This window comes from Leptidea sinapis, chromosome 3 (genome assembly GCF_905404315.1).
Source record: "Leptidea sinapis chromosome 3, ilLepSina1.1, whole genome shotgun sequence".
NCBI lineage: Eukaryota > Metazoa > Arthropoda > Insecta > Lepidoptera > Pieridae > Leptidea > Leptidea sinapis.
This window is the reverse complement of record NC_066267.1, coordinates 7,197,963-7,211,011: the sequence shown is the minus strand read 5'-3', so window position 1 is coordinate 7,211,011 and position 13,049 is coordinate 7,197,963. Positions and strand designations below refer to the sequence as shown.

The 13,049-nt window shown below is 37.0% G+C and overlaps 1 protein-coding gene across 3 annotated transcripts in view; it reads left to right on the top strand.

Moving 5' to 3' along the window:
* LOC126979400 (glutathione hydrolase 1 proenzyme-like) overlaps positions 1-13,049 on the top strand; it is a 106,003-nt gene that overhangs the window by 71,642 nt on the left and 21,312 nt on the right. For all 3 annotated transcript variants that reach the window (XM_050828683.1, XM_050828681.1, XM_050828680.1), the window contains 2 exons: positions 5,497-5,686; positions 9,990-10,190. In XM_050828683.1, the coding sequence (XP_050684640.1) occupies positions 5,497-5,686; positions 9,990-10,190 (391 nt within the window). The remainder of the gene's footprint in view (positions 1-5,496; positions 5,687-9,989; positions 10,191-13,049) is intronic.

The following is a 13,049-nucleotide window of genomic DNA, read 5'->3' as shown; positions in this document are numbered from 1 at the left end:
CGGGCCGGCAGCCGTGAACTCATATCGCTCAAGGTCGCTGGCATTTAGTGTCGCCTTAAGCTCTGATGACATCAGACACGTTCGTTTCTTACCACGCATCAGTGGTCCACGTTTATGACTCTAAGTCCAGAGTCTTGCTGAAAAGCCCACATTTGCTGGGCGTCTCTACAAAATGGTCAACAACATTGTATGTATGTCCGTTATGGGTACTTTGTTTCACTCTGTGATATCAGTATCGGCTATCATTGTATGATAATATCACGGTCACAATGACCCTGCCGAGGTCAAACAGCAAGGCTTTACAGTACGTATAGTGTTATAAAACAATATCAGGGTTACCGGTATCGTACGAACGATAATCCGGTTCTAGCTGGATAATAAGTTTTGACGGTCGGCCCTACGGTGTGAAGATTTGCAATTAAAATATTTTTATGAAAAACCTTATCGAGAAAATACTGTAGACTACAATACCTTATAATACTATACAAGCCCGATCTTTTGTATCAATGTGTATAATACAACAAGTGACTGTTCAACACTTTCATTTTTCTTTTATTTATTTTCTTTCTTTCGTTATTATTGTATCTGTGAAACATGTGCTAGGACGAATCTATATTATTGCATCTTGTATCTCTTTCTATACTGTCCAGTTCTTGTGATGTGTTTGTTATGTTTCCTTGTAATAAATAAATTCCTGTACAAATGAGTTCTATATATATCATATCAATTCAAATGAAACAAAGTTAATCGGCCCCACTCGATAAAAGTCAATGTAAAAAAAATAAAGTTTTATTGTTATCATTTGTAGGTACTCATTTACAGTGATTTATTTCTTTTCTTTTTTAAGTAAGGTTTATACCTTATAGTAAGGTTATCTACATAATTGTCTCCTTGAAATTTTACTGTCTGGGCGGAGCGCTAGGGTTGGTACACTATATACAAAAAGATGGACGACGCGTACTGACAGCGGCGTATGGCTTGGCACTCCATAGTTTTCTCTTCCCAAGATTTCTTAGCGGCCTTGTAAATTGTGTGTTTGTGTGCGTGCGTCAATTCGTGCGCTCGTGGCCCATCCCTTGTCTATTAAAATTAAGCCAGCGGTCGGATTTTGAACCATTTAATGATAGAAGGCGCGCACCCACTTTACTTACCCTATGACGTACGAATGTTCCGAGGGACTGATGAGACCCGGTTTCCACCAAACCGGCGAGGAGAGATGGCGAGAGGTTATCAGGTTATTTTCACCAAAGCGGAGAGGAGTTGTGAGCTGTGCGTACCGGAAATGTAAGCTGTGAGAGATCGAAATCAGTTAACAGACAAGTTAACACACTGGAGAAGATGAGAGAAACGGCTTGGGCGCCACGCCGACGACTTCAGAGTACAGACATCTCACATCTCCGCTCTACCGCATCGCTTGCTCATCTCTCTCCGCTTGATTCATTTCCACCGAAGCTAAGCGGAGTGGAGATTTGGAAATAACGAAATCTGATTGGTTATCAAAACGCATCTCCTCTCCTCTCCGCTTTGGTGGAAACTGGGCCTAACGCAACGTCAAGAAACTCTTAGCTATGCTATTCATTAGCATCTGAAATATCAATTAATAAATTTTAATCTCTTATTAAACGCAGACTTATGTCGAAGTCTTATTACAGTACTGAAGATTACGTAAACGATATAACATTGTGGAGTTGAATAATATTACAGGGTGTCCCGTAATCAGTGGACCAACGGGATACCCGTGATAGGGGTGGTCATCATCTCTCGAAAACACCAAATTTTACTGTTCTAGGGCCAGTAGTTCAAAAGATATGATTTTTTAAGCATTATTTTGAAAATTCTACCCTTATCAACACAAAAGTTGAAAAAAAATATTTTTTATTTTTATTTTGCCCTGTTTCTTAACTTAAGGTGGCTGAGGAAACATGTGTCTTCACAATTAAATCCATTTTTGTGAATAAATATTGCCAAATTAAAAATTAAAAACCAAAACATGCGCAAATATCAAATAACTAAATTTGCAACGTGATGTTTGAAGCAAGCTAGTGCAAAAAAAATGTATGACAGCCTTGCGGACCATTATTTAAAAAACATCTGCAGTTCATACTGATTCCAAAAAGGTATAATTAATCATTATTGTGAAACAATAAAAGACAATAATTATTTTAAATCAACATTAGATAGCAATTTCTTGGCGGAATTTACAATAAAACAAAAGTAAATAGTTAGAATTTTTTTATTTATTTCTTATAATAAATGTTCGAAATGTCTTCCTCTTACTCTAAGGCATAGCCGGCATCTTCTTATAAAATTTCTTTTTAAACTTTTTAACGCCCTTTCATTATTTTTGACTTTTTCACTCACCACATTCAGTTTTTGTCTTAGCTGTCTTTCGTTATCGTTAACGGTTTCATATACGGATTCTTTAAAATATCCCCATAAAAAATAATCCAATGGATTAAGATCAGGTGATCGAGCTGGCCATGGGATTGTACCTCCTCGTCCAATCCACCTACTTGGGTAAGACTCGTTTAAATATTCCCTCACTTGTCTGCAATAATGAGCGGGTGCGCCATCATGCTGTAACCACATCCTCTCACATACCTCCTGTGGTACATTTGCTAATAAATTACTTAAGTCATTTCTTAAAAATTGCAAGTACCGAGCACCATTAAGCCTCGGTGGGAGCTCAAATGGACCAATAAGTTTACCATCTAAGATTCCAGCCCACAAATTGACTCCAAACTGGTGCTGGAATCTATCTTCTCGTACAATACGTGGATTCACAACAGCCCATTCATGTAAATTATGAATGTTAAACACTCCAACTCTTTTAAAACACGATTCATCGCTCCATAATATTGAATTGAAAAATAGTGGATCTTGTCGGCATCGGCGAAGCATCTCTGCACAAAAATCTATCCTCCGTTGATAATCAGCAGGTAATAGTGCCTGCACTCGTTGAATATGATAAGGGTATAAACTGTTTCTTTTTAAAATGCGATGTACTGTTGTTTTTGCTATACCAGTACGTCTTGAAATACGACGAACACTCGTAGAAGGTTCTTCTGTCACTTCGGCCAGTATTTGAAGTTCATCGACTCTTCTAGGTCTTCCCACGTTGTTTGCAGCTCCGGGAATTCTGCCTTCTAAATACGCGTTATTTACACGGAGAAAAATTCGATGATCCGGATAGCGGTCGCGATTAGGATAGCGCTCACGATACGTACGGGCTGCTTGCCGAGCGTTTGCATTACACAGACCGTAAATAAAATACATCTCAGCATATTCACGAGGAGTATAGGTATTAGGCATTTTATAAAATCCGGGCAAACAGTATCCAAATCACAAAGACAAACAAGGTCCAATTCAAGCGTCAGTCACCAAAAAAAAGAGTCGTAATGGTAGCGAAGTAAAAAACACGTGTGCAGCTACGAGCTATGAGCAAGTCTCTGATGAAACTAAGAATAATTTGAAAAATTAGGGTGTGGGGATCATAGGCGTCGGCCAATAGGACCCCGTAAACGAAAAAGGTACCTGAGCGAGAAAGAGATAGCATATTGTGTTATCTCTCTCTCGATAACAAAATAATTCTCAGAATAGATAGCGCTTAAATGTTTCTCGCAATTGGAGTCTAAAATTGGTTATTAAGTTATTTTTTTTGTAAAATGTAATATTGTTATACCTTTTTGGAATCAGTATGAACTGCAGATGTTTTTTAAATAATGGTCCGCAAGGCTGTCATACATTTTTTTTGCACTAGCTTGCTTCAAACATCACGTTCCAAATTTAGTTATTTGATATTTGCGCATGTTTTGGTTTTTAATTTTCAATTTGGCAATATTTATTCACAAAAATGGATTTAATTGTGAAGACACATGTTTCCTCAGCCACCTTAAGTTAAGAAACAGGGCAAAATAAAAATAAAAAATATTTTTTTTCAACTTTTGTGTTGATAAGGGTAGAATTTTCAAAATAATGCTTAAAAAATCATATCTTTTGAACTACTGGCCCTAGAACAGAAAAATTTGGTGTTTTCGATAGATGATGACCACCCCTATCACGGGTATCCCGTTGGTCCACTGATTACGGGACACCCTGTATAGTTGTTATTTTTTATGGATTTTATGGTTCAGCCTTGTATTCTTTTTTAACATTATTGTTTAAACTTCTGTGTAATTAGCATGTACTTATTTGAATTAGTTTTTTTGGTGATTGACGTTGACGAGCAATCTGTTGACTGTATAATAATAATAATAATAATAAATTGTTTATTTCTTTAACAAAAAGTACTTAAAAACTAGGGGCAGGTGTCTCCCGTTAAGCTTATCGCCTGTGTTGGGAGTCACCGCTCTTTAACCTTTATTTATAACAAACAATATTACATTATACTTAAGAGTTATTCATACATGTAAAAGTTAACTAATAAAAATATAATCTTGACCTTTTTTTTTACAATGCAAATTACGCAAATGAAATAATATATACTTTAAAACTATTTATGAAAGTTCTACCATTATACGTGTCATGTCAATAAAATATTTTTGACTTTGACTTATTCTTGATTGAGAAAAGAATTACATACCTAGTAAGTATTTTTGTGTATCAAACATCGTGTCAAACATAATATCTAAGCAAATTGTTAATATAGTTATAAGCAATCGATCTCTGTAATTTTTTCAACTGACTTCTGAAGTCATCAGTCCTCAATTCTACGATATGGTTTATGTTTAGATAACAATAATAATATTGACACACTATTACACAAATTATGTTGCCCCAAAGTAGGCATAGCCTGTACTATGGGTACAAGACAACGATAAACTTAAACATACATAAATACTTATTAAACATCCCTGACAGGGAAACTAACATACATTCATCATATAAATGTTTTTACCCACCGGGATTCGAACCTGGGACCTCTAGCTCAGTAGGCAGGGTCACTTACCACTCGGCTATATGGGATGTCATCTATTAGTTTGTTTGTTTGTTTGTTTGGTACCTCATATATCTGCTGCTCAAAGACCGATTTGAAATTATATATTTTCTTTTGATAGGGTTCATACTCCCTGATTACACCCCCTGTAAAAAGTTAATAATGTCCATATTTGTTTTATATTTTTTTTATGATAATAAAGGGCTAGATGAGCAGGACGTTCAGCTGATGGATACGCCCTGCCCATTACAATGCAGTGCCGCTCAAGATTATTGAGAAACCCAAAAATTCTGAGCGGCACTACAACTGCGCTCGTCATCTTGAGACATAAGATGTCAAGTCTCATTTGCCCAGTAATTTCACTAGCTACGGCGCTCTTCAGACCGAAACACAATAATGCTTACACATTACTGCTTCACGGCAGAAATAGGCGCCGTTGAGGTACCCATAATCTAGCCGGCTTTCTGTGCAAAGGAGCCTGCCACTGGCGAATATCTTTTATGTTTGGTATTTTGTTCTAAAATTCGTTGCAGAAGAATTAATCTCTATTTTAATTCCAGGTCCATTATCTGTAGGTGTACCGGGTGAGCTTCGTGGTATGTGGGCAGCACACCAGCGCTGGGGCAAACTCCCGTGGCCAACACTCATCAAACCTACCCTGGAGTTCTGTAAATACGGCTACACGATATCGAAGGCAATGTACGACGGTTTGAGTAGCGCGCCGTACATCAAAAACGATCTACATTTAAGGTGAATGACTTGATTCATAATAATAACTTGATTGTTAATCTCTTTAGATATAACGAGTAACGGCTCTTACAAGAAGTGGTTACAAGCTAATGGATATGATATTTATTTTTTATTGGCGATTGGAAACATTTATAAAGTGCAAACTCTAGTAATTTATTTGATTAAGGCGAGTGTACACACTTAAGAAAATATTTAAGTAGTTTATATAAGATTAGCTGACTCGACAGACGTTGTTCTGTATATAATAAATAAATTAATGTTTTCATATGAATTTGTCAATGATATATCATAACATCAAAAATTACTTCGTAAAATATGCACTCTGCTGTCGTAATGAAATTGTTTCACAGCAGAACTGTCTAACCGTGCGTCAATAGATTCTCTCATAGAAATTATGTATGGACACATCAAAGGAAAAACAAATTTGTTGTTTTTAGTTAATTTAGCAGCATTTTCCTATTTATTCACCTTTTTAACCTTCTCTGGACTTCCACAAATAATTCAAGACTAAAATTAGTCAAATCGGTCCAGCCGTTCTCGAGTTTTAGCGAGACTAACGAACAGCAATTCATTTTTATATATATATAGATAGATTAAAATGCGTGTAATTGGCGTTTAACTGTAACTGTATTTTTGCACATAAGATGTTGCGTTTAAAGGTCTGTTCTTTTATAATTCATTTATTTAATCGGACGTTTCGTTACCTTTGCAGGAGAACTGTAATAAATTATATTTAAAAAAGTATTTTATTTATAGTAAGTAAAAAGACACTGAGTTTTCTCATCAGGCCAGTTGAATAATAATTCTTTGCACAGGATAACAGTCCTATAGCACGCGGCGGTGTTTTGCTTTGAAAGGAGCTGAAACTAGTGAAACTAAGCATTTCAGGTAGACTGGTGGGAATTCGATAATATTAGTTTGATCATTATTATCATCATTTATTGAATCAGTAAAGCAGGGGTGCTCAAACGGTCCATCCCGATCGACCTGTCGATCGCGAGTGCGTTTTGAGTCGATCTCGAGAGAAAAATCCGATATATTCACAGGTTTGTTTTTTTTTGCAATTTTGAATAATTATGAGTTTTTTCATTGACATTTTAGAGCAGACCTACACTCACCTCAAGGTAGTTTTGCGCAAAATATGCATTTTATAACTCAACTAATAAAATGTATATTGTGCTCAAAATTAACATGCATGTCACGATGCACCTACCTAGACGACAACCCTTCATCATACATACTTGCAGGCTCTCAGAGTCGATGGATTGTAGTCCAACAATTGAGGTAGATCGCCAGCAATTCAAGATTGAGCACCCCTGCAGTAAAGCCTCAAATCTGACAGGGTAACCCATTGCGATAATAGTACTACGATCTTATAAGTGAAAACCTTAGAAGAGTTTTATAGAAACGATCCGAACCTAATTAATAAATTCAATGTCTAACTAAAGAATAAAAAGCGGCCAAGTTAGAGTCGGACTTGCTCATGGAGGGTAGCAGCAAGAAACATAATATAAAAGTTTTTGTTGTAATTTTGAACGGTTTTAATAATTGCGTATTTTTTTTTAAATTAAGTTATTGATAATACGACTTATGACGTATTAAAAAATATCTACTTACTAGATCTCGTACAAACCAATTTTCGTATTTGCATAGTACATCTTATATTAATTTTAGTTTTACCATTCTCTTATTTTAAAAGTTACACACATTTTACCACTTTGGAAGTGTCTCTTGCGCAAACTATTCAGTTTAGAAAAAATGATATCAAAAACCTCAATATCCTTTTTAAAGACCTATCCATAAATACCACACGTATGGATTTGATGAAAAAAAAATTTTGCGTTCCAATTCCAAGTATGCTAAACCCCCAAAATTTATTTCTGTGTGATAATCTGAATGCGGTTCACAGAATACATCTACTTACCAAGCTTCAACAGTTTTTATAGTTTCGCAAAAAAGTGGCTGTGTCATACGGACGGACGGACAGACAGACAGTCATGACGAATCTATAAGGGTTCCGTTTTTTGCCATTTAGCAGCGGAACCCTAAAAAGGAAATTAATGTTGAAAACATGAAATTGAATTTAAAATATGTTGAAGTTCCACAATCATTGGAGCACGTTAATGCGTAACGCGTACGTTACCCAAATCAATAAATAAAACAAATCTGTGAATATATCGGATTTTTCTCTCGAGATCGACTAAAAACGCACTCGCGATCGACAGGTCGATCGGGATCGACAGGTCGATCGGGATCGACCGTTTGAGCACCCCTGCTTTACTGATTCAATAAATGATGAAGTAATCTTCAATGTTAAGTTTTAGATGATATTCCACAAGAGAATTCATTAAAAGGCGTATCATTGAAATTTGTTCATGATCATTGGGGTCTACTACCGAATACCTGAACCTCGTACTCGGCTGTCAGTTATAATAATCTTAATATATATATTTCTTGTTTGCGTGTGTATGTCACTGAACTCCTCTTAGACGGCTGGACCGATTTTTGATGAAACTTTCTGGGTGTCTTCAGGTGGATTCGAGGATGGTTTAGATTCACAATTAAACTACATCCTAAAATCGGCTGGACCGATTTTGATGATTTTTTTGTTTGTTTCAGTGAATTTAAGATTGGTTTAGATTCTCAATTCCGTCCATGTTATATAATTCTCCTGCTCATGTGTATGTTAGTGAACTCCTCCTAACGGCTGGACCGATTTTTCAAATTTAAGACGTGTGTACAGGACAACGTCTGTTGGGTCCACTAGTTATTATTATAATAATATTGACACACTTTTTACACATATTATCTTGCCCCAAGTTAAGCATATATAGCATGTGTTATGGGTTACAAGAAGATGATATATTTAATACAATATGCTTACTTAAACATACATAAATTCGTAAAAACATACATAAATAGATTTAAACATCCATAACTTGGAAACAAACATCCATATTCATCATATAAATGCTTGCACCTACCGGGATTCGAACCCGGGACCTCTAGCTTAGTAGGTAGGATCGCTAACCACTCGGCTATACAGGTAGTCGTCCCAGTTACAGCAATAGACGTGTTAAGATAAAAATAGTTAATGGGCCTCATGCAAATAGTTCAGAACAGGTTTAAAACATCGGGATATCAATATAAAAACCTTGGTTGAATCGAGTCAAGTTTACGACTGGTTTGTTCAGCCATCCATCGGATAGATAACGGTCATTTTTTACCACTTACAGAGTCCATCAACTAGCGTTCGCATAAAAACAATAGCAGTTGATAATTATCACAAATCTAATATCTAAGAGCCTAAAAAAGGTTTAAAAAAAATCTCAAAATGAGCCTGTTTTATGACAGTTAGGGACGAGACAAGCAGGACGTTCAGCTGATGGTAATTGACACGACCTACTCATAAGAATGCATTGCCGCTCAGGATTCTTGAAAAACCCAAAAATTCTGAGTGGCACATAATTGCGCTCGTCACCCTGAGAGATAAGATGTTATGTCTCATTTGCTCAGTAATTTTACTAGCTACGGCGCCCTTCAGACCGAACCAGAATAATGCTTACACATTACTGCTTCACGGCAGAAATAGGCGCCGTTGTGGTACCCATAATCTAGCCGGCATCTTGCGCAAAGAAGACTTCCACCGGCGCATAGGTGGTCTTTAGTGTTATGATTTTAAGATTCGATTTGGCCCAATTGTTCCTAATTTTTCTAAAACTGTACAAAATAGTATTTTCACTTAATTCTGGAGGACACTGGACAATGAGCTAAGCCGTCCGCCTCAACGTCGCAGCGTTGTTTTTTTTTTTTTTTAATTTACGTAGCGCGGTACAATGGCTACTGGATGGTCAATTAAAGAAACATTTAAATTCATAATACGTTATCAGATTGCTGTCATCTCTTATGTTTGCGTGATTTCTGCTTACTCTTCGCCTTAATAAAACCCCCATTTGTCGTATCACCGCTCTTCGACAACACTTCCATTAAAGTGTGATTGCAGGACGATATGATATGGACCAAAATAAAGCGCGTACACCTTCTTCTTCATCTTCTAAAAGGCCGGTAACGCTCCTGTTATTGTATAGGAATGTGAGAGGCGGTGATCACTTAACATCAGGTGTCATGTTTGTACTACTCTTGCTTAAAAAAGTATTAGTCTATTTTGGTGGTTTGGCATCCATCGACTCTCTGCCATTTTGTATTAATTTAAATTTATTCCTTTTTATGCCGCAAAATTGTCTTATCAATTATTGCGAGTATTATTTTCATTCAATTCAATCCAATCTATTTTCTTTCTCAGTAAGACATATGTTAACGAAGATGGAGTATTCCGCAAGGCTGGTACCATAGTGAAGCCCAGCGAAGATCTCTGCAGGACTCTGGAACGTATCGCACTGAATGGAGGCGATGACCTCTACAACGGAAGCGTTGCTCGCGACTTGGTGAAAGACCTGAAAGAAGTTGGCAGCATCATCACTGCGCAGGATCTCCGAAACTATCAGTAAGTGTCTATATATACTGTAGCCGTTATATTGATGTGAAACATCTATAGCCGCACGTAAAACCGATTTCTGGCGTGGCGACGCATGCCGTGGCGACGCGTCGCCTTGTCACAGTAATACCGTCCTCAGAGGCAACATCGAATATAACTATTACCGAAGTCACTGATTAAACGAATTAATTAGTCACGATTTGAAATAAATTCGTAAATTTTTGTATTTAATGAAAATAAATGTTTATTCAATAAATAGTCATCGTTATCTGGAAAAAAATCGTAATATTTTATTTTATCATTATGACATATTTAGTTCCTATCACAATATGTTCTTTTCTGCATATTACTTTTACAAAATAATGTCGATGTTTCACATCTGCCAGGAGTCCCGTAACGGCTCACATTTTTTTTTAAGACTTTCACGAACTTTAAAACACACTCTCGCATACTTGAAGGTATCAAAGAGCATGCATTCTCCATAGCGCAAAATCTGGTAATAATAAAAATTTTGTCTATGGACAATCGAATATGGTCCGGTAGGTACTAGACCGCGTCCGATGGTTCGGCACGTATCATATCCGATCATGTTATTTATAGCTTAAGAGCGGCGAGGGCGCTGTCAATGTCAAATGAATTATTTCCAACGAAACAATTGTTTAACGAGTCGTCTTGGTCACGCGGCAATTCCGTCGCGAATGATGTCGATTCTCAGACAGGATAATTATTGCCATCTCGTGGACTATGCGAGGATAGATTGGCGGATTGGGCGCGATTAGGGCTATCATTTAGTAATTTAAAAGTCTAAATTCAAATTCAAATATTTTTATTCAAAATAGGATGATGAAAGTTATCCTCTACCTGAGAAGGACGGGCGCAACAAACTCAGCGGACTTCTTCTTCATAAAATATATTGTTACTAAGGTATATCGTACAATTAAACTTAATATTTAATAGTCTGAGGGCGGTCGCTCCATTCTCAATCTGTGGTATTATTAAGAAGGTCATTTATGTTATAATATCCTTTCCCACACATATGTTTTTTAACACTTCTTTAAAATTTCGTAGCACATTTGTTTTGTACATTTTCTGGGATCATATTGTTAAAGCATATACATTGCCCAATAAAAGACTTAGGCATAACATGTTTATAATTTGAAAAGTCCGGACAATAAACCTAAAATTTGGGTAAAACTCCGGACTTTTGAGTTGATCTTGTTTTCGGAAAGGTTAATAACTTTTTGATATGAGTTAATATTGTGCAGTTAATTACTTTATTCCATCTAATTAAAAATAAAATCCGGACTAGAGACTTAAAGTCCGGACAAGACCGGATTAATCCGGACGGATAACGGTAACCCTAGTCGCGAAGCACTTGCTCGTGTGCTTCTTTTGATTTATAAAAAACAACTAGAACCATACGCAAGCTGAATAGAAACCATGAAATAATGAACATAATTTACGGTACTATCTCAAACGAAAACGACGCTCACGATGTTAATGGCGGCCAAATGTATCTAATAATAAAAAGATAAATAATAATAATAGTAGTAACTGAAACACGATTATTGAAACATAACCCTGTATAAATAATGAAAACATGAAACAATCGTGACTGTTATGTAGAAACTATTTAATATTTATAATAATAACTTACACGTAATATATTTGAATGTATTTACACATTAACTGAAGCTGGGCGTCATTAATAGGCAATACTTCAAGCCGGCCCATATTCTAGCGCTCTACAAAGCGCAGGTCCGGCCACACATGGAGTATTGCTGTCATCTCTGGTCTGGCGCACCCCAGTATCAGCTCGATCCATTTGACCGCGTGCAACGCAGAGCAGCTCGAATTGTCGGCGACCCAGTGCGAACGGCTGGATCACTTGGCGTTGTGTAGAAACGTCGCTTCATTGTGTGTCTTCTACCGCATTTATCACGGGGAGTGTTCCGAAGAGCTGTTCAACCTGATTCCTGCCGCCGAATTCCACCTTCGCACGACACGCCACAAATTAGGATATCATCCCCACCATCTGGATGTATGGCGGTCCTCCACAGTGCGGTTTTCAAGGAGCTTTCTTCCACGTACAAGCTGTGGAATGAGCTTCCTTGTGCTGTGTTTCCGGGACGATACGACATGGGTACCTGCAAAAAAAGTTCCTTCCACCTTCCTTAAAGGCCGGCAACGCTCTTGTGATTCCTCTGGTGTTGCAAGAGAATGTGGGCGGCTGTGATCACTTAACACCAGGTGACCCGTACGCTCGTTTGTCCTCCTATTCGATAAAAAAAAAACTACCCGTGACTTTGTTCTAATTAAGCCTTGTCCACAAACTTATAGCTTAGTATAGTTTAGTATCGTCGAAAGAACAAAAGATAGTCCCCCTTCTTCTTCTCATACTCTTTGTAGTTCAACTGTATTATTTTGCCATCATTCGTTATATTTGAACCGAATTAAAACTCGTATAGCGCAGATCTCCTTAATACTTTTGGGATAAAGTCTACCCTATATCTTTTTCTGTTCCCTGAAATGTGTATAAAAGTTCATTGTGACCTTTTAGTCTAGTTAAGGCGCGAAAGCATAACAAAAAAAAACTCACTTAAATTTGATGATGACCTATTTGTTCGGATGTCCATGGGCGGTTGCCTCACCTCCCGTCACTATCCCGTGAGTCTATTGCCCGATTGCCCCTTGTTATATAAAAAAAGTAAAATCTGAGCAAAGTCCTAAGTACGCTCTATAGATCTCAGCCTAAGATCGAGAACCTTATGTTGACAACTAGCAGTTTCGTAAACAAGTAGTTTAATTTATAGAGTAATCCTTAACAAGTATATAATATAACCTACCATTCGTACAAAAAATAATAGT